The sequence below is a fragment of the Cimex lectularius genome, unplaced genomic scaffold (genome assembly GCF_000648675.2).
Source record: "Cimex lectularius strain Harlan isolate CLEC.00 unplaced genomic scaffold, Clec_2.1 scaffold59, whole genome shotgun sequence".
Classification (NCBI taxonomy): domain Eukaryota; kingdom Metazoa; phylum Arthropoda; class Insecta; order Hemiptera; family Cimicidae; genus Cimex; species Cimex lectularius.
In genome coordinates this window covers 87,791-110,842 of record NW_019392794.1, presented here as the reverse complement: position 1 = coordinate 110,842, position 23,052 = coordinate 87,791, and the positions used below count along the sequence as shown (strand labels likewise).

The 23,052-nt window shown below is 35.1% G+C and overlaps 1 protein-coding gene and 1 non-coding gene across 6 annotated transcripts in view; both read right to left on the bottom strand.

Moving 5' to 3' along the window:
- The window catches only part of LOC106661854, a 141,693-nt gene extending 119,050 nt beyond the window's left edge, over window positions 1-22,643 (bottom strand). For 2 of the 5 annotated variants that reach the window (XM_024227932.1, XM_024227933.1), the window contains exon 1: window positions 22,561-22,639. In XM_024227932.1, coding sequence (XP_024083700.1) covers window positions 22,561-22,630 — 70 coding nt within the window. In that variant the 5' untranslated portion in view covers window positions 22,631-22,639. Of the gene's footprint in view, window positions 1-4,302; window positions 4,364-22,560 lie in introns of all 5 variants that reach the window. The other 3 variants (XM_014385567.2, XM_024227927.1, XM_024227928.1) reach the window with 3 other exon arrangements.
- Window positions 15,593-15,665, bottom strand: Trnav-aac. The gene has a single exon. It is a non-coding gene; the product is annotated as a tRNA-Val (tRNA).
- Window positions 22,644-23,052: the final 409 nt, after the last annotated feature.

Below are 23,052 nucleotides of genomic sequence, written 5' to 3'. Positions count from 1 at the left end.
ATCACGAAAAATAGTGAATTTATGTCACAACTTTTGATTGATTTCAAAATAAGAATCATTTCTTATATCATTCAGAAACCATATAAGTCTTGGCGATTAATTGTTGGTAAATCGGTTAAAACTGTTTTCCAATAACTGTACCTCTCAATGTCAAAAGATTTGTCGCAGTTTAAACCTCATTTAATTATTAAATCGTGACTACTGTAGCTGATTTATACCTTCTAAAACTAATTATTTATTCAGCGTTAAAGTTCTTTGACTTATGGGATTTCTGTATTTAACGAATTAAAAAAGGTTTATGAAGGCGAAATATTGATAAAAGAACTTTTTAAAACAAACGAATTTCTTTATTTCTCTTTTAAAAACAAAATGAAAGCATCATCAAAAGATATTTAAAATTATTAATTAAAAGATTGACTTTTTTACCCTTGTTATTGGTTTTTATGATCTGAGACAGATGGGGCTGGCAAGTTCATTAAGGAGTTATAAATAAATTAGAAATTCTTCTGGAATAAATTGGGATCAGTTACCTGATATCGTCAATTTTGGTTTTTCTTTATGGCGAAATGACCGCTTGTAAAAGCCGATGAAGTAGGAAGCTCAATTGTTAGTGGGTTTTTTAGTTAGAATGTATGAGTTGATAAGTTTTTCTGGATTCTTCATATCATGGGTCACCAAATGAATGAAAAATTCTTGTTTACAAATCTTCTAATGGTAAGTAAATATATGAAATAAGTACTTCCAGAAACTTTGTCTTGAACATTTTCTGCATTGCAGTGATATCAAGAAAATTATACACCGGCTTGTTTAATGGGTTGTTTATGCAGGGAAAGAAGATATATGTTTTTTCACTATGTCTGTCATATATCCATGCACAGCTTTTCCTAAAGTACGTCTTCCTCTTATACCACTGGAGATTTCCCTGATGCGGCAAGAAAACAGTCCTCGAAAAAGGTCTTCGAACTCTGTCAGTGTTTCCGTGCAAATTTAAAAATGCGACTTTGCAAACCTTAAATTTCACATTTTTTTAATTATCAGTTACTGACATAGGGTTTCTGCGACAAAGGGAATTACCAATGACCGGTTTAGACAGAACTTCTAACCTGACTTGAGGGGTTTTGAAAATTGTACCCTTAAACTTGTATGTCTAAAGAATCCATTTGTACTAAAAGGTCGATTTTCAAAATGAAATGACTTATGGGGTTTCTAAACTAACCGATTATGATTATTAATGAGAAAAAAATATGAATTATGTAAAACACCTCAAACGCATTAATTCCGGATGTAATTTATTTATGGAAGAGACGTTTATGTCATTACCTCTAATTTATAAAGACCTAAACTCCTGAAACGTTTAATGACGATAGGTTCTAATTCAAAATTATGTCCATTTGGTGATATTCAGAAAAAATCCGAGATAAAAAATTGGGGAAAAATATTATTTGATTTTTCAAAATATTTGCATTCAAGGTATTTTTGAGGGTGCAAGAAACAAATATCCTTTCCTTCTTGAAAAAAGTTTATTTTAATTTTGTAAGTCGTTTGTTGTATTTCATCATTTCGATGTCCATGCTACCAGCAAAATATAACTGCAAATCTCGTTCCACTATCACTCAAAAATTTACCATTTTTGAAACATCATTTTTAGGATTGTGAGTAAACGTTTTCTTAAAATTGGCTTTACCCCTGTCTTTTTAATTGAATATCATATATTTAACTTATACAATTTAATACAAGGTTTTTAGTTGATATAAAAAAGTCAATGGCACGAGCGGGATTCGAACCCACGATCTTCGGCTTGAAAAATGGCAAAAAGGTGGGAAAATTCAAAGGTGTGGTTGAGATGGGAAGTTGGTGTCCGAGTGGATCGAGGTCACGATAGCTCAAGTGGTAGAGCAGCGGCGTATCAAGCCGAAGATCGTGGGTTCGAATCCCGCTCGTGCCATTGACTTTTTTATATCAACTAAAAACCTTAATTAATTGTATGATATTAATTCGTCAAGTGGACCACGAAACTAGTGTATTTATTTTTTTATCAAGTGCGTTTAAAATTACCTTCTTCTTAAAGTCTTTGTAATAAAGTACAACTATTCATACCAAATTATTCAACGTAAATTAATATTTCAACTGTTATTTTAAAAAATCTACTAATTCTTTGAATTATTAAGTCAATTAACACCTTTGTTTTATTTCTTTTCGTTTTTGCCCCAGAAAAAAGCGAAATGTGCCTAGATTATTAGACAGTACAAAATAAGCAAATCACTTGTCATAATATAAATAAAATATTATAGATGTTATACGAAATTTGTACATACCTTATTTTCTCATTTTTATAACTATTCTAAAGTAGTTATAAAATGTCCAGTTTTTGTAGATATAATAAATTTTATCATATGCTACAATTTCTTAAACATGTATCACAAACTGTTTAATTAGTGTGGAACCGGCACACGGGCACTACTAGGTCTGTCTTCACTCGCGGGTTTTTTGTTTGAGTTATTCAAACGCGTTTCGGCATTACGCCATCTTCAGTGAAAAACTGTCTGTCATTTTGTCTGAGTAAGGTTTATATAGTGTTGTGTCCGTCGCTTGTCGCTGGGGGCGTTGCGTTAGGGGGCGTGGTAGTTCTCGTGGCGGTTATTTCCGTTGTCAGTTATTATTTCTGCGTTGTTAGTTTTTTGTTTTTTCCTGGTGTTGGTTAAGATGTTTTGTTCTTCCGAAAGTTTTCGTTTTTTGTTATGAAGTGTTTTTAATGGTGTAAACGTGGTGTGTGAATGTGAGTTTGTTTGTGCCTGTATAAGTTTTCCGTCTTTAAGTGTTATTTGTTTGTATATCTCGAGGTTCTCCAGTATGTTTAGTTTTCGTCCTTTTTGTACGTTGTATATTAATGTCATGCTTGTTTCTATTGTGTTTGGTTCATGGTTGTAGTGTATTAAGTGTGTGGCGTAATTTGATTTTCCGTCATTGTCTCTGAAGGATCTAAGATTTCTTTGAATCAATCTCTTAGTTTCCTTCCAGTCTGCCCAATGTAAGTGTATCCGCATTGACATGTGATGCTATAAACCCGTTGCTATCTAGTGTTTTAGTTGTGTCTATGTTTCTTTTTAGTAGTTTACCTGTGTTATTGTTGGACCTTAGTGCTTTTTCAGTCCGAGCTTGTTTAACAGGTTTGTTAGTTTGTAGGTTACTTTTCTTGTGTATGTGAAAGTTGTCCATTTGCTGTTGATTTGTGTTTCGTTTTTTCGTTATTTTGTTTTGTTTTTTTAGAAGTTTCTGCATGGTGTTTGTTTTGTATCCGTTTTTTATTGCAATGTTCGTTATTGTTTGAAGTTCTTTGTTGTAGTTTTCGGTGTTGAGTGGGATTGTTTTTAGTCTAAGTATCATGTGTCGCAGTGCTGAAAGTTTGTTTTAGTGTTTAATTAGTGTAATAAAAAAACTATTCACAGAATATTAAAAATATGTTAGTTATTAGACGTTTTGATATGTTAATTCATATCTTATAATGTTTGTTTTTGAATTAATTAGGTTAGAAAACAAAGCTCATAACTTGAAAAAATGAAAAGTTATAAAAAGTTAAAATCACTAATTTCGTGGTCCGCTTGACCAATTAATATAGTACAATTAATTAAGGTTTATAGTTGAGATAAAAAAGTCAATGGCACGAGCGGGATTTGAACCCACGATCTTCCGCTTGATACGCCTTTTTTCCTTTTTGAAAAATGGCAAAAAGGAGGGAAAATTCAAAAGGTGCGGTTGAGATGGGAAGTTGGTGTCTGAGTGGATCGAGGTCACGATAGCTCAAGTGGTAGAGCAGCGGCGTATCAAGCCGAGATCGTGGGTTCCAATCCCGCTCGTGACACTGAATTTTTTATCTCAACTATAAACCTTAATTAATTGTGTTATAAAAAGTCTAATGCTTTACAATTAATTAAGGTTTTTAGTTGAAATGAAAAAAAGCTAATGGCACGAGAGGGATTCGAACCCACGACCTTCGGCTTGATACGCCGCTGCTCTACCACCTGAGCTATCGTGACCTCGATCNCTGCAAAAGGAAAAATGTTTTAAACTTATTTTATTTTAGTTATTATAAAAATTTTACAGTTTTTCGAAGGTACTATTTTTTGAATATTGAATTAGCGGTTTTTCAGTTAGTAGATTTCTATGAATTAAGCACACATTCTACTTGCAATCATCGAACAAGGGGTTAGTGTCAAAGCGAAACCATTTCTCAAATATACTAACATGGGATTAGAATACTTCATGGATCTACATTTGGCTAAGTAACACTCAATGCAAACTGACCGGGTCTGGTGTTGTTGAACCAAACTGCCCAAGCACCCATGGTCTTAACTCGAAGTTGTCCCTTGAATAAAATACAATAATTAAAACATGAATTAAAAAAACAAAACAAAAACTAACAAAAACAAAGTGCTTTTGAGGATTTCCAAATGGCATTTGAGTTATGTTATGACGATGGGCAACAAAAGGGGCGATCTTGTGGAGAATGAGTGACGTTATCTTGATTGTTCGACTAGACGGCTGTAAACGGTTGTCCTCTTTAATTATTAACTGAGCTTATTGCGAGTTGCACAATGCGAACAATACAAATTATTTAATTAGACAAAATTGGTTTAAAAATAATTTAATTCGGTTGAAACTTTGCAACAAGATAGTTTTTTGTGCTAGAAAAGTGGCGGGGTGGGTGAAAATTTTTTTAATTAAGATCAAGTTTGGATATGAATCTATGCTAAAGAAGAACATTTTGTTTGAATGACCAAAGAAATCTTTACAGATTAATGAGTTGAAAATTTGTGTGTGTATTTGGGTTTGTGCTTCTGTTTGTAGATGTGTTTAAGATACTAAAGAAAGGTTACAGTTTATAAAATATTTCTCTCATATAAATCCATTTGTTTATCATACTAGTTTATAAGTCCCCTACTTTTATAACTATACATAGTAACGATATAAACATAACTATAGTTTGGTAAATCTCAATTACACGAATCCAAGAGGACCTAAGTGCCATCAGCTCCTGGGCCATTGAAAATGGACGCTGTCTCCTCTCAATCTCCTTCTCCAATCTTTATTTACTATTCTTCCGCTCTGCATTAACAACCAACCATTCCTTTTTTATGATCTGTCATTCCTGTCCCTCTGGGGTCGCAATGTCTTTTAACATTGAGGTTCTTTGGCGTGCGTACCTCGCTGTCAGGCCTTATCATACGTTTAGATTTTCAAGTTAGGAGCGACTCACCTTCGAGCACGGAAAATCTGCTTCTTCGGTGAGGTTGGGTGTAGAAGCCCGCAAATCCACAGACTAATTGACAGACATGCTGACTTCTCCCGCTTGCCCCTTCCGAGGGGTTGGGTTAACGTTGGGCACTGCATAATCCGTGCCGTGCGTAAAGGGATACCCAAAAAGTGGTCGAAATGCATCGGCCAAGTCTCCCACGCACTCCGTAGGTAGAGACGACAACTATCTTCCTGGGTGTAAGGGCTCCGCTAGCGTCGAAACCTCCGGATGCGCTCCGGCCGCAGTTTCGATTTTAGTAGAATCTCTAACCACCACCCATAGAAGACCTTGCCTACGGTAAAGGTAGCCCAGACCGAGATGGCCGCCACCGACAAGCACTCGCCTCCGACTACCATTCCTTATGCATTCGAGGAACGCCGGCAGAATAGTCATAGCTCCTCGCTGGCTATACGCTCTCGGCAATCCGTAATTCGGAGGTCATACACAAATACTACGGTCCACGGCCACGAATGAAACACAGCCTCTTCTCTAGGTACCCGCCAGGGGTCTCACCACTAAGCCACTGCGAGTCCTTATCCTTGCAGCTGGGCTTGAACTTAGAACGAAAATACGCTGCCCCTCAGTTCAGATTGTTATGCACCCTCCCCCGTCCGTATATGTATGAAAAATATATATTTTCGTTCCAAGTACAAGCTCAGCTGCATGGGTAGACTCGCAGTGGCTTAGTGGTGAGACCCCTGGCGAGTATCTAGAAAAGAGGCAGTGTTTCATTCGTAGCCGTGGACTGTTTATGATCTGTCAAAAACCTATAGATCGTCCTTGAACAAACCCTCTCCTGGAAACCCACATTTCTCTAATCTCCCGTCGATTCTTCTCCACTCTCCGCCAATTGGTTCATGCAAGCCAACGATTCCCAATGAGCATCCGCAATCACCGGTTCCTTATGCTTCCCCATTTCGATTATGGCTAATTGGCCTACGACACTCACCAGCGAGATTGTTGCTCATTATGAGAGAACATTATGAACTGCATCGGTTCTTATTTAGCTCTCCAGAGAGATCCCATGTGTCTAATATGTACCATGATTTGAAATGTCTGGACACCTCCTATGGAAAGCTATACTTTCTTGACTCCTGCCTATATTCCACTTCCTTTATTTTTTAACTTCATTATATTTAGTGCCCTATTGACCAAATTACTTCTTCCAGTTACTTAATTTTTTGTGTAAGGTTTTGAGTGAAATGAAAAAGTTAGAGTCACGGCGGGATTCGAACCCACAACCTTCGGCTCAATACTCCGCTGCACTAACCACTTGAACTATCGTCACATCGATCCACTCGGACTCATATGTCGCCGAGAATCGTTCATGACATTTGAAAATGGCAAAAAGAGGGAAAATTTGAATGGTTGTAGGTAGAGTTGGTGTCCGAGTAGATCGAAGTTACGATAGCTCAAGTGGTAGAGCAGAGGCGTATTTAGCCTAAGGTCGTGGGTTCGAATCCCGCTTGTGACCCTAACTTTTTTTACTTCAACCAAAACCTTACATAAAAAGATTATTTATTTATAACGTTTTACAATTTACGTCTTCTATTCACTCTCGCCACACTCATTCCTGCCCATCGCTTCTCTATCTCCCTAATACAAGTTCATCCCTTTTAGCCCTTATACACTCCTCCTACTCCTTTATCTGTTCCTACAACCTCTGGAATTCCCTACCTTACTCTATTCATCCCTCAATCTTTTCCATCTTTAAGTTCCTTCCTTTTGACTACCTCCTGCTCCTACAATTTAACATCGAATAAGGTTAATCAATCAACTTTTTCCTTTTCTTATTTAATTAAGTACGTTTAATTTATTTTTATGCTATTACATTTAAATCTTTATTTACATAGTCATTTTGGCACGAATTGTATTTTCTGTTTTGTGGTTAGGCCCCATAGCCCCCGAATAAATTTTATATTCTTTCCTCTTTCTTTCTTACACCAGCCAACAGTGAAATTGATAAAGTGCAATCGATTGCAGTCTTCCATCGTCCTGCTTCGTATATTTTAGCTGTTTGAGCATAACTTTACGGACTACGGCGACCCGGGACATCGGAGATCATGAAGATAATTTCAAATGTTTAACCGTTTGGGTAACGATTTTTTATTAAACCTTTATTAAACATTTACTTATTCGATGCCCATTATTTGATATATTTAATACACCATTTTTGTAAAAACATTTTTTGCATGCCAGTCCGTTTATTTTCATCTGATAATCTACATCGATACTAACTTATACAAATTTAATTATTACAATACATATTTCAGCCGTTATTTTTATTTTCATCGATCATATTTATAACTTTTTACATCTTTATTTGTTTAAAAGTACATCAGTTTTTCGTTGACATTGATAGATTGTCTACTATTCGATATTAGATCCCAGGATCGGCCTGGTTCATATAATTTTACTGGTTAAACCGACCCTCCTTTATAGTCAAACGATGAGCGAGTACTTCAAACACTCTTTACAGTTTTAAAATTCATTAAATTTAGCCATGGTTCACTAACATGATCTCAGAAAAGGTTGGAAGGTGGATTGTCAAATAAAATGATTAAGGCGAGACTGAACCGGACGATCAATTTTTAATTAATATAAGTTATTATAATATAATAACTGTTAACTTATTGTTTTTTTACCTAAAAGATTGCAATCATGGAAATTTACATTTACACTTTTCTATCTTTCTTCAAGCTTCATTGAAGAAAAATATATGTAAAAAAATATTGTTATAATCCCATTATATTTCGTGGTCCGATTGACCAAATAACTTCTTTCAATTAATTAATCTTTATATAAGGTATTCGCTGAAATGAAAAAGTTAGTGTAACGAGCGGGATTCGAACCCAACCTCGTTTAAGCATTGTAATAAATAAAATGTACAACTCTGAGGGGACTTAGGAAAGTAAACTTTATTATTTCTTCATTTACTTTTTAGTGGTCAATTGACCAAGTTACTTCTTTTAATTAATTATTCTTTTTATGTAAGGTCTTGGTTATCGTGACTTCGATCCACTCGGACCACTTCATTTCAAACAACACCATAAAGATTAATTAATTGAAAATATTGTTATAAACCTTACAGATTTTTAAGCAAAATCAGATTCCATCCTTGAAAATCTAGCTGCTTTAACATACACATAGGGAACAGTAGGAAGAACGATGCCCAAAGGGATGGAAGTGTTTATCCAAGTTTTTATTTTATTGTTTTAAACTGAGGTCAATTTCTAAAAATAACGTTACAACGGATTATTAAGGGTTTGGAAAGCCAAATCAATTACATGTAGAAAAGCCAGACTTTCTATGTGTAATTAATTAATTGAGAGAGATAATAATAGTTTTAATTTTCATAGCTTCCGTATCAGATCGTATGAAAACAATTGAAATTTATTAATTGAAAATTGTATTGGTATCTTTAAAAATGTTCCAACCTCAGTCCAAGCTGATTTTGCATGGAAAGAAAAAATTTTTCGTAAAACAAATATTTAATTTACTTTGCCTTATTGCCTAGAATGTCAAAATTCTATAAAAGTACAACTTGATTATTGTATTGTTAATAAATATCAGTAAATCAAGCAAGCCAAAAATACAGGATGTTTGTCTCTAGTTTAATTCGTTCAAGATATATAGGACATATGACTTTTTTTCTTCAAAATTGTAAACTCTCATATGCAATATTTTCTTTGGTGGTTCATTAACCTTCTCAGTTTAACGTGCCTTCTCAGTGTACGGAAAGAATTTTTTTCAAAGAAAAATATCTCATATGCAAGTTAAAAGTTGGGTTGAGATGGAGAGTTGGTGTCCGAGAGAAAGGAAGTCACGATAGCTCAAGTGGTAGAGCAACGACAGATCGTGGGTTCGAATCCCGCTCGTGATACTGACTTTTTTATCTCAACCAAGACCTTACATAAAAAGAATAACTTAATAATTGTATTTAGGATAAATTTTTTCCGTGAGTCTTTTGCCAACCTCTGTCGTAGGGTATCCACCAAGTATGAGTTTTAACACGATCCAGAAGACAGTTGTACCTTATTTTGTGCAGTTTGAATTGTCACATAAAGGTTCCTGGAGGTGCGAATGCTGTTCAACCATTAATATTTCTGTTTCGCATGCCGTAAGTACACATATATTTTTGTGTGATTTTGACCAGCCAAGATAGATATCAACAACATCAGAAACAACCTGTTATGGGAATACGCAGCAGAAAGGAAATTTAATTTTGTCAATCTTATATTAAGCATCTATATAATTTCTTAATCATATTCATAAGTGGGGTTTAATGATCTTTAAGTTAATGATTATTTGGAGATCGTGAGATGCGGTCTGGTGTGACATAAGCTTTAGAAAAACATTTTCTTTATCGTGCCAACGTTTCGATCTTTATTGAGATCATCTTCAGGGCCTGAAAGATCGAAACGTTTGTACGATAAAGAAAATGTTTTCTAAAACCTACGTCACACCTGAGCGCATCTCACGAACTCCAAATAATCATATAAATAAGAGTGCACTGTCTTTCTTATGAAAACGAATACGGTAAGAGTGCCACGTTTTTTTTCGTAATAGGGATTAGGGTAAAAAGCAAGGGGAAATTGGGTGTAAGCCGTGAACGAATTGGCGTTAGAGGGCGTCGAACTCTACTGGAAAGCTGACGCCAAGTCTTGCAGGCTGTCTCGTCTCATTGACCCTACGATCAGGCAGTATCGGCATCAAGAATTGAGCATGAATCAAAACTTTCTAACGGATTCCGTCGCCGGTCGGATTTTGGCCGTGATCGGTCCGGGGAAAACGGAACCTATTTGAATATTAGAGTGGTTTAGGGGATTCCGCGCTGAATAAGCGGCCGGGGATAGTTTATTAATTTCGAATTTAAACAATCCAGGTTTATCGGTAACCGGGTCAGTCAATATGCGTACAAAATTAACGAAATCCGGATTTTGTGTATTTACACGGGTGAGATAAATATTCTCAAACGGTTGATAAAGACCGATTTTATAAACAGGAAAAAAGTTTGTTTGCGTATGCTGAACAGACAAGCTTTTGTTTTGGTTCATTCAGTTTATGACACTCGAAAAACACTAGCATTTGTAGATAAACACGGATTTTCCTGTTCCCTGTCTTGCTCGACAAAAAAAATAAATGACTTTAACATAGAATTTCTCTATATTTTTCCATAAAAAATGATAACTTTTTCCCATTGGAAAGAATTTTTTTAAATATGACGCAAGTTACTTTTGCTAATTTGAACCAACCCTAATTTTAGCACAATTCCAAACGGTAATTTTTTGTAAATACGTAAATATTTGTAAACAAATACATATGATAGATCTGTCACACCGAAGCGATGGGGTGACGCGCAAAGACTGGGATTGGGTCAGGAGTGGAGGCCACAAGGCCATCGCCGTTTTCGGCCTGGACGATTGTAAGGACTTTTGGAAAGAACTAAGAAGGTACTGGGTTAGTGTGGAAGGTATCATAGAGTGGAAATTTTGGAAACGTGTTTGGATAAGATATTCCACAAATGGGATGCAAAGAATTGTGAATCGTTAGACAGTTTTAGAAGGAATGAGGATGGGAACATTGGATTGAAAGAGTTGGATTTTTTGGTGTTGAAGGATTCGGTCTAGCCCTAGCCCTACGAAGCTCTCGACTTCGTAAGTACAAATAAGTTTTAAGAGTCGTTTCTAAGCGCTTAGTTGGTTAGATAAGCTTAATTAAGATTTCGGTTCAACTAAGAGTATGAGTTGTCCATCTATTTTGTTGAGTTTTAAGCGGGGAACACACTTACCCGATGCAACGCTATGCGACGCTACCCGATGCTACCCGACGCTTTGTCACGTTTTGGTAGGTTGTGCACATCTATGCGACGTCAACCGCACGCCATGTACAGTCACACAGCGTGTATCACAAATCAGTATCACAATTGCAACGCCCCTGTTTTCTTAATGCACAAAAACAACAATATCTCACTGGTACCCTCAACACGACACACAAGAATGGCACAATTACACAGAAAACAAACACTTTGAGTAGAAATACTTTTGCATTGTATAAAGTCACTTTTTTACACATCCTACATGTATTTGTGTGTTTTGATCTATTTTCTGCCTAACCACCATAATTAAATAATTTTTTATAAAAACTCATGAATCTTTGATCTCGTTTAATTTGGTTTATATTAAAATAAGAATGTTGTAATTAATATAACGACAAAAGTACATATACTTAGTTTGAAATAAACTACAAAAAATATGAGTGTCCTGTTCTGACGATACTCGACGAAAATGGTGTAATTTTATGAGTAAAACCATGAAATAAATTGTTAGTTAAATTCATTATATCAAAAATGGTATTCCGGTGTTTTGATCAATTTTCTATCAAACCATTAAAATTATTATTATTTTTTTAAATATAAAAACTAATGAATTTTTGATCTCAGTTAACTTGTTATATATTAAAATAAGTATTTTATGACTTTTTATGACTTTTTGGCAATTCATGTCGAGAGACGTGATTGTAGAAGTCCTTCATTCAACCTGATGATGAGCTAAAAGGCTCGAAATCCGGATCGTTGCAAAACAACTTACTGTGAGTAGGAACTATCCTTTTAAAAAGTATTAAAATAAGTATGTTGTAATTAATATAACGGAAATAATACATGTAGTTTGAATAAAAGTGTAAGTGTCCGGTTCTTTTGTCTTCGACTGTACTCGATGCTACACGCCGAAAATCTAGACAGTGGGGATCGCAGATCGTAGAGTAGGGTAGCGTTGCAGCATCAAGCAGATGTGCACGGGGGGATTTGCGTCGGGTAGCATCGGGTAGCATCGCATAGTGTTGCATCGGGTAAGTGTGTTATCATTTTTATATTGTTATCGTTTTATCATTTTAGTCTTGTATTTTGATTCTAAGAAAGTCTACTACGCTTAAAGGAGCGGGCTTGGTTGGTTCGAGAGATTACTTCGTTGTTTATGTGTACTGGTTGGCGCCTGCCTCACCTGTGATGTTTGAGGGTGAACGGCACGTGATAGCTTTTTCTCATTTAATTTGATCCACTGAGTACACCAGTTGGTATGAGGTCTACGAATTCTTGGATTGCTTCTGCAGCGAGGGTAAGGTTGAAGTGTGTGTTAATCCGTTACAACTGGTAAGCACATGCTGCTTCCCCTTTTTTGGGGGTTCCACAAGCCGCACTTCCTACCAGACGTCTGCACGGTGCCACCTCGACACCCGCTTCATTCAGCTCTAATCTCACTTTATCCAACTTCATTTTCGTCATTCAGTTTGACTCTCACTTCATCCAGCTCTACTCTATATTCATCTAGATCTACAGGAAAGGAGTTCAGCATTCCAGAGTACCACGTGCCGTCCTCAGCTTATCTGCGACGTCATTCTGCCTGCCACTCACTTTCACCGCTCGACTGTTTTTACACTCGTCATATTTGTTCGAAAGCATTCACGCTTTATTTATATTTAGTACAAAAGGAACATTTATTTCTTTTAATGAGAAACTTCTCTATTTTGCGGGGTTGATGATTAACTCACTTAAGTTTATAAGGTCTTTTGTTCCAACTATACTTCCGTTTTATTTTAACTTTATGTCTTTTCATCTGATAAAGAGGATTTCGATATTCCTCATTTTGTATAATTATTTTATATATAATAGATTCTAAAACACGCCTTTTCTTCACAAAGAACCTACCCTCCACTCAGAGTCCTTTTACTCTGGTCGTCCAGCCTCACGTTGGAGTAAAAAGCAATTTTTCGGCCCCCTTTGCCTACTTCTCGGCTGGGATTAATATAAATTATTTATTATATTTGCCCGCCATTTTTTCTTGAGATTTTTACTTATTCCGGGCTCTGGAACACTATTAATGGGAAAATTTTACTTCAATTTAGAACTGCGGAAAACATCGAGTAGATCAACGCTCACAAACCTGAGAAATTCTCAGAAGATGGAATTACAAACTTACATGGAAAATAGCAACAGGAAAAACAACAACAAAATTGTTCATATAACGTCGATTAAATATGTTTACTAGTAGCTGAGATGTTTACAAAATTAACCGTCAAAATGCAAAACACTTAATTTATTTATAACCCCCGGTTATGATGAGGGACTTGTAAGAAAGAATGTTGATAATGGAAGATTTGTATTGATAATCCCAAGCCAAAATGGATTGAAAGTTACACAAAAAATAAGTATCTAATATTTATGTATTATTCCGAAATGATTCTGGATGAGTTGGAATACTATGAATATAAGAGAAAGAGAACGTGGAAGGGTCCAAAAATCGATATATCTAGTAAGAATACACTTTCAAGTATAGTTAGTAAACTTGGTATACCCGAGTTTTGTTATGTTTATAATAAAGAAGCTTTTACAAATTTTCTGGAATAATTGTCGGTAATGTTTATGTTTAAATTAACGAAAGCACTCTCCTAATTCTGTCGTAATGAACAACTGACATTTGACATTTTCAAGAGCCTGTCGTCGACAGAAGCCGTGTAATGTATTGATAACGGAAAATAACGTGGTAACATGTAAATATTATTACCAGTGACGTTATTCCGGATGTCCCTGAGCGGGAGATTGATCGAGCTACTCGGTGCTTTTAGCTCGGTACGGTCCAGAAAGGCGATCGCCCCGGACAAATTAGACTTGATAACTTTCCCATACGGTACATGAAACTTTGAATGGCGGAATCCAGTTAAACTTTATTCCCAGAATCGATTTCACATGCTTGAATAATCAATTGAAATTTTCCAGACCACGTTCTGATAAAGAAACTAGATACATGGTATGTTGAATGTTTAAAAAATAGTAAATGTACCCGATATTTATACTATAATCTGTTTTAAACTTCCTAATTGATCATTTCGCTTCGGCAAAAAATACAGTTTTTTAAATTTCAATTTTTACGTACGTGAACTACACTTATCTGAAATAACAGTTTTTTTTGTTTTTTAGTTAATATGTGGTAGCGTCGGTGGCCGCAACGGCTTGGCGTTGACACGGCGCTCGCTACTGTTAGGTTAAGGTCCCGGGTTCGAATCCAGCGACCCCTGCCAGCGATCCAGCGATTCAAACCCAACATATTTACAAATGGGATTGTTTTCAAAAACACCGGCACCCCGAGGGTTTATATGACCTCTGCTGTTGCGAACCTTCGTAAAAATAAAAACAAATACTCAGTTATAAGTCCAAATATATAACCGACAGGCAAAAAATTGCACCCAATTGATTTTTTTCATTTCCTCGATAAAAGAAAATTCTGCCCCTCTATATCTCTGTCTGTCTGCCTCTCTCTCTTTATTTATAAATATATACACCAGACGGCATCTCACGATTTCTAAATAATTATCGATTAACGGTCACTAATCACCACACACACACATACATACATGTATAGAGAAGGAGGGAGGGAGGGAGANACTCTTTCAATGAGCTATAAGCTCGAAATCCGGAACTTTGAAAACAACTAACTGTGAATAGGAACTATCTTGTGAAGAAGATTGAACAACACACTCACTCTACCATTTATCATTTACATTTTATTCTAATGCCCGTCCACGTGTCGCTCGCATAGTACAAACGTACCTTCAACAGCATAACATCATGGCCTGGCCAGCCCTTTCTCCAGGCGTGAACACCCATCGAACATTTATGGGATAACCTCAAAAGTCGACATCACTTCCTGATACACTCCCCATCTCAACCCCACCTTTTCAATTTTCCCTCCTCTTTTGTAACATCGAATCCTTGTACATAGTAGCTAGTTAAATTATAATTTTAAGTTAAAAAAAAACAGTTAAAATGTTGTATATATATGACGTATCTGTGATAAAGAAATACATATACCTGAGATCGAGTGTTAACTTATGAAAAAATGAAACCAAAGGATGGACCGATGAGTGTCACTAAACTTTAAGCAAGACAGTTTTTAGTATATAGATTCAATTTCACCTTCACTTCAAAAAAACAACAAACATGTGCAATAAATATAATTTTCCTAACAACTGGGTTGAGTACGTAATAGTATTTTGTAATGTATTTATAAAAGATGTGTTATGTAACTCTGTTCATGTAAATTTTGTTTTTAATAAATTAGGCCCTGAAGATGGCGGAACATTCGCAGAAAGGTTTTTGAAACCCAATTAATGATGTTCTTTATTCACCTGTAAAATGACCTCAAGAAGATCCAATACAACATCAGTTTAAACTACGTAGGTCGATATCAACGTCAACTAGAATCTTTCAATTAATAAGGTTTTTAGTTGAGATAAAAAAGTCAGTGTCACGAGCGGGATTCGAACCCACGACCTTCGGCTTGTTACGCCGCTACTCTACCACTTTAGCTATCATGACTTCGATCCACTCGGACACCAACTTCCCATCTCAACCCCAACTTTTGAATTTTCCCTCCTTTTTGCCATTTTTCACAGACTTTTTTATATTGTATATTTTATGCCAGTATGGGGTCTCCCTTAGGTACGGTGGGAAGGTAATGGTAAAAAAAAGACTATTTTATCACAACTAAAAACCTTAACTAATTGAAAGATTGGTCAAGCGGACCACGAAAACTAGTGAATTTAATAAGTTAAAATGAAGTATACCTTCCTAGATGTACACTAGTACAAGGCCAGAAAAAAAAGTATACCTTCACTAAAAGCTCGCCGAGAATCAAATAAATTACACCACATTTGAAAAATTGCAAAATAGAGGAAAAATTCAAAAGGTGGGGTTGAGATGGGAAGTTGCTGCCTGAGTGGATCGAGGTCACGATAGCTCAAATGGTAGAGCAGCGGCGTATCCAGCCGAAGATCGTGGGTTCGAATCCCGCTCGTGCCATTGACTTTTTTATCTCAACTAAAAACCTTAACTAATTGTTCTGATCTATTTTTACGTCGATAAATTCGACGTTTCAAACACCAGAAGCATTGAAACAACCCCCTTACCTAAAGATAAAACTTTTCAGTTAGATTAGTTATTTGTTTCTTGATTTTTTGTTTTACCAAATTACAAATTAAATGTGTTCTTGGATGTTTGAGGTTACATGGATAAGATTCGGGAAAGAAGACTATATTGCGTATATATTGGAAAATTAGCTGTATAAATGGCAGAAAAGATAGAACCACGAATGCTCCTTTACATGGAATCCTGGCTTTTATTAGTCTGATTCTATTCGTACCATTATATGGTCCTAAGAAGGAAATACGTGGTAATGAAATGCCTAAAGCAAAATTAAAACAAATATTATCTGTCCTTTTTTTTCCTTTGCAATTTACTTTTTTTTTAAATTTTGTAGACAAAGACTCAATTTTAAACGGTAAAAAACGTTAAACTTTACAAGTCTACTTAACTTTATTACAAGTGGGTGGAATTTTTTTGCCTGTCTATGTATAATTTTTTTTGAAATTTCAAAACAAATGTTTTAAAAACAGAGAAAATGATCTGGGATAATGTTGTTACAAAGAATTAGTGAATGCTCATATTGGCTAAATCTATAATTAATTATACACCCCACAGGAGAAAAGAGGATTCCATTTTAATTTATCTTATTAACTGTGATTAGAATACACAAACCGTAGTGGGTAGATAGATGCTCAAACTTGTGTTCAAGACGTGCTTCGATTAAGTCACACTTCGTCGCTCCATTACGTTGATGTACACAATTGTACAAGCCAAGTTTCGTATGCTACAACTTGCCGTTTGTTGACCACAGTTGGTGCTTAAGGACGTGGCCACGATAAACCCAACCGTTATTATATTGCTAGGGGCCCGAAACATCAGCCCAATAAAAGATTTCCGTCATTTCTCGTATGTGTGGTGTTCAGTGACCGTTAGCCAATGATTATTTGGAGATCGTGAGATGCGGTCTGGTGTGACGTAGGTTTTAGAAAAACATTTTCTTTATCGTGCCAACGTTTCGATCTTTATTGAGATCCTCCTCAGGGCCTGGGAATTATAAACATTGTTTAAATTTTACATTTACATGTAGGATGTGAAAAAATTGGCTTTCCTTCCTCTAATTATCCCCGTCTGTATAATACTGAAAGGATAATCAGGCCGAACCATTACCCACGTTTTTCCCATTGTCGGCTCCTTTCGCCTCAAAGAAGCCGATTCCTCATATAAAAATGTTTTTCTACCCCGACTTCCTTCCCCACCCCTTCAAAATCCAAGTATATACACATAAAACAGCAATATCTCACTGGCACTCTCAACACGACACACAAGAATGACAAAAACTACACGGAAAACAAACACTTTGAGTGAGTACAAATACTTTACAAATACTTTGATTGAATCCAAAATATTCTAGCATTGTATAAATTCATTTTTTCATATCTTACATGTTTTTGTATAATTTAAACAATGTTTATAAATCCCAGGCCCTGAAGACGATCTCAATAATGGTCGAAACGTTGGCCCGATAAAGAAAATATTTTTCTAAAACCATTATATTTAGTGGTCTATTGACCAAATTACTTCTTTCAATTAATTAATCTTTTTAAGTAAGGTTTTGATTGAAATGAAAAAGTTAGTGCCACGAGTCATTTTTTTAATCTCAAATATTCTAGCATTGTATAAATTCATTTTTTTAATCTAAAATATTCTAGCATTGTATAAATTCATTGTTTTTAATCTAAAATATTCCAGCATTGTATAAATTCATTTTTTTAATCTAAAATATTCTAGCATTGTATAAATTCATTGTTTTTAATCTAAAATATTCTAGCATTGTATAAATTCATTTTTTTAAATCTAAAATATTCTAGCATTGTATAAATTCATTTTTTATCTAAAATTTTCTAGCATTGTATAAATTCATTTTTTACTCTAAAATATTCTAGCATTGTATAAATTCATTTTTATCTAAAATTTTCTAGCATTTTATAAATTCATTTTTTTAATCTAAAATTTTATAGCATTGCATAAATCCTTTTTTCTCACATCCTACATGTATTTATAAAATTTAAACAATGTTTATAAATCCCAGGCCCTGAAGATGTTCTCAATAATGATCGAAACGTTGGCACGATAAAGAAAATGTTTTGCTAAAACGTACATCACACCAGATCGCACCACACGATCTTCAAATAATCATTTTTCCTATGGTTAAGCCATACGTCTGTACAAGAAAATAACTGATTTTGCAAAAAATAAATAAATGAGATGGCATGGATGTTTTGCGCGATTCGTTTAGTTTTGAATCGATAATTGACAGATTTACCATGTTTGATTTGGAAAAAAGTTTTTCCTTCAATGGAAATATATTTCACACTTTCAATTTTATTTTTCAAAAAATTGCTTAACAAAAAGATAAACTAAACTGAGAACTTATTTTCATCTGAATTATTTATATTTTCAACTTATTTTCTTTAATCCAGTACCTTAAAACGTTTGTTACCCTTCTCAAATTAATTAAGAACTTTACTTCTTTTTTTAAATTTTCTAGCATTGTATAAATACATTTTTTATCTAAAATTTTCTAGCATTGTATTAATTCATTTTTTTCTCATACTACATGTATTTGTAAAATTTAAACAATCTTTATAAATCACAGACCCTGAAGATGATTTTAATAAAGGCCGATACGTAGGCATGATAAATAAAATGTTTTTCTAAAACCTACGTCACACCAGATCGCACCTCACGATCTCCAAATAATGATTTTTCGTATGGTTAAGCCAAACGTCTGTACAAGAAAATGACTGATTTTCTAAAAATTAAATAAATGAGATGGCATGGAAGTTCTGCCCGATTCGTTTAGTTTTGAATCGATAATTGACAGATTTACCATGTTCGATTTGGAAAAAAGTTTTTCCTTCAATGGAAATATATTTCACACTTTCAATTTTATTTTTCAAAAAATGTCTTAACAAAGAGATAAACTAAACTGAGAACTTATTTTAATCTTAATTATTTAGATTTTAAACTTATTTTCTTTAATGCAATACATTAAAACGTTTGTTATCCTTCTCAAATTAATTAAGAACTTTACTTCTTTTTTTAAATTCTAAAGTCACGTATACATTTTAGATCACTATTCTTGTAAAATATCTTAATTTATAAGGCTCTCCAAAAGGGGCATTCGCTTTGAAAGATACACGTAGAACGTGTCGACCGAAGAAGAGATGAAGGATGACGTCTCTGGCACCAACTCATCACGCCTTTTCCTTCTCGAGTTCTTTTCGTACCATCGAAAAACAACAAAAAACTACCACGAACACGAGAACGTTTGGCCGGGTTTCGCAAACTCTGCGAATAGAAATGTAGACCGTATCGCCTCTTTTATTGGCAATCTTGTAAAAAAGGCGTTATCGCCGCTTCCTACAAACGGAAATGGGGCAGAGTCGCCGCGCCGCCGCCCTCAATTTAAAAGACAATTGGCCGTTGGAGGGCGAAGACATACTTACTGCGCCTTATTTTTCTGTAAAGAACCTGTCTAAAATCATGGGCAAAGGTCAAATTGATTTTTAGAGAAAACCGGCCTGGAAGAGAATTAACTTAACAAAATAGGTAAATGTTTTAAATTCTACTGTTTATTTTGGACAAATTAAATATACATTGAGCAAATAGTACTGATAATTAATCTTTATGTAGGGTGTTGGTTGAGATAAAAAAAGTCAGTGTCACGAGCGGTATTCGAACCCACGACGTTAACCTAAGCCGCTCCTCTAACCACTTGAGCTCTCGTGATTTCGATCCACTCGGACACCAACTTCTCATCTTATCCCACCTTTCGAATTTTTCGTCTTTTTTTCCAGTTTTCCTTTGGAATCCCGCTTGTGAAACTGAATTTTTTATCTCAACCTATACTTTACATAAAGATTAATTAATTGAAAAAAGGTATTCGTTCAATCCGACCACGAACTCTAATGAATTTAATGTGTAGTGATAATTTTATACGAATCTGAGTGAGACCTGCTGAAAGTGTGCTAGAACTATATTTAGTTGGGAATGGAACAGATAGGAAGCCCGAAGCGATCGTCGTTCAGGTAGATTATAAGGGTGGGACGTTGAGGAATGAGTTTGATCTAGTAGGTTAGGGTGGATGTATAGTTTAGAGTGGAAATTGTGTAAACATGTTTGGGTCAGATCGTTCGTGAAAGAGATATTAAGGTCTTTATAGATAAATTGAGTGCTGACGTAGAAGAGAGCATTGAGGATACAGCGGAGAACTTTGGATTGAAAGAATTGAATTAGTTGGTAGATGGTCCAAATCAGTGTTTTGTAAACGGTTAGTTCTTTCTGTATATTTTGTTTGAACTTAGTCCCAGTGTCTGAGGACTCCATATCTATTGATAAGCTCTACTCTTTGTAACCTGACATGGGGGTTATATCGTTTCCAATCTAAGTAAAGCCACAGATAGCGGACTTAGTTGGATGGCGATGTCTGTATTGAGCCTGTCTGTGTTTGTGTGTGTCTGTCTGTCTGACTTTATTCTCTCCTTCGTTCTCTCTCTCTTTCTCCCTCTCTCTTTCTCCCTCTCTCTTGTCACCCACTACTTCTAAAAAGTTAGACCCAAAAATATTAAGCACAGAACAAAACAAACATAAACGTAACAATTTAGAAATAGTTTACATTAACAGAGATAAACACAGCATCAATTAGAGAACAGACACATGTAAATTCAGCCGTAGCCACGCTAATATCATAAATCAAATTCCATATCAATGACACACAATACACGTAGTACGTATAACGTATAAAGCATACAAAACTCCAAAAAACACAAAACTCCACAGATCAAACAATTTCTACATAGAAATGATAAATGATGGTGGTGTTCTATCCTTTTTAAAAAGATATTTCCTGCTCACAGTAAGTTGTTTTGCAACGATCCGGATTTCGAGCTTTTTAGCTCATCATCAGGTTGTCCTTCTACTTGATTATGACCTAACGGCTCGAAATTCGGATCGTTGCAAAACAACTTACTGTGAGTAGGCACTATCTTTTTAAAAAGGATTTCTACATAGTCTAAATCCCCAACAGTTTATCTTTCCTTTTCATAATAATCCCGTCTATAATAAGTCTGAAAGGATAAGTAAGGCCGAGCCAAGGACCATTAACTTTTTTCTTACTTGTTTTTACCTTCTTCCCCCTCTTTCAAAATCAAACATATAAACAAAAAATACTTTAATATCTCAATAACACATTCAACAAGACATACAACCATGCCACTTCTACACAACAAACACACACTTTGAGTGAGTACAAATACTTGCATTAAACCTGAAATTTCTATATTGTGTACATCATTTACGTTTTCGTAGTCAATTGATCTACTTCTTTCAATCAATTAATTTTTCTTTTTAAGGACAGTTGAGTCCGAGTGGATCGTAGTCGCGATAGCTCAAGTGGTCGAACAGCGGCGTATTTAGCCGAAGGTCGTGGGTTCGAATCCCGCTCTTGGCACTGTCTTTTTTATCTCAACTAAAGCCTTGGAAAGAACAATTAATTGATTGAAAATTGTGTATATCATTCATAAATTCAATTTCACATCTTACATGTATTTGTACAATCCAAACAATGTTTGTAAATCCCAGGCCCTGAAGATGATTTCAATAAAGATCGAAACGTTGACAATAAAGAAAATGTTATTCTAACCCTACATCATACAAAACCTCATCTCACTATCTACAAATAATCAAGTACTAATATTTTATTTAGTGCTAAATGTTTTCAATTTTTAATTTCTCTTTACTTAAAACCAGAGATATCTATGTTGTAAATAAAGTTGTTTACCTTTTTAAATTAATATTTAAAATTTTAAAGGTCTGAAGAAGGAATATATTCCGCCAAGGCACCACGAATGTAGTGATTGTTTTTTTTTTCTAAATAAACACCTAATCGTTTATATGAGCATTTTTTTATCATCAATGATTGTAAGTTAAGAAAATGTATAAGCCACCTAACTACTCAATACTTAACGAGAGAAAGATAAAATTGTAGGGTTTATCGTAAGAAATCAATTTCCCTATCAAAAAGGAAACAGGATGTAGTCAAGCATGATGAAGGCCGATCGAAAACTTCGAGATCCCCCGGGCTGGTTCATCACGCGATTTTTACTTTTAGTGGCCATAGAAAACGAGCCTGAAGCGACGGCTTAAAAGTTTATAAAATTTTCCCTCTGTAAATTTCCAAGTCAAAGCATGGAAGTGAAATTAGAGAAGGAACGCCTTCTCCTTGAAAATGGGAAGCGTGAGGGTTATGCTAAGTTTTACAAGGGGGGATTGTCATATTATAACTCACTTTGGGCTTCCTTGTAGGTTCCTCCTGCTAAGACGACCTGAAGGATCAATCCAGCTCTCCTTTTCAGCATTCACAGCTGCTTTCTGCAACAGACAACAATAAAAATATTATTGGGGAGGAGTGAATCGAGACAAATTCACCCCTACGAATCCTCGTGGGGTCGGAAGTGAATAAAAACAAGCGTAAAACGGTTTTTCAACATGAATGTTAAAACGGTAGGAGGGTGAGATCTACTTTTTATATCATCTGTATTTATTGAATGTCAGAAATACATTCTTTGGTTTTGTTTTATTGCTTATACGTATTATTACAACACAGCCGGTACCCATTTCAGCACTAACAAACAAAAACATACAGCAGTTATTCATCATAGACTCAATTATATAAAACCAAATCTGTAAATTTAAAATGTAAAAATAAACATGATTTTTTTCCTTATCCATAACAAAACAAAATAGTAGTTTGTTAGTGCTCGGAATGTACTCATGTACT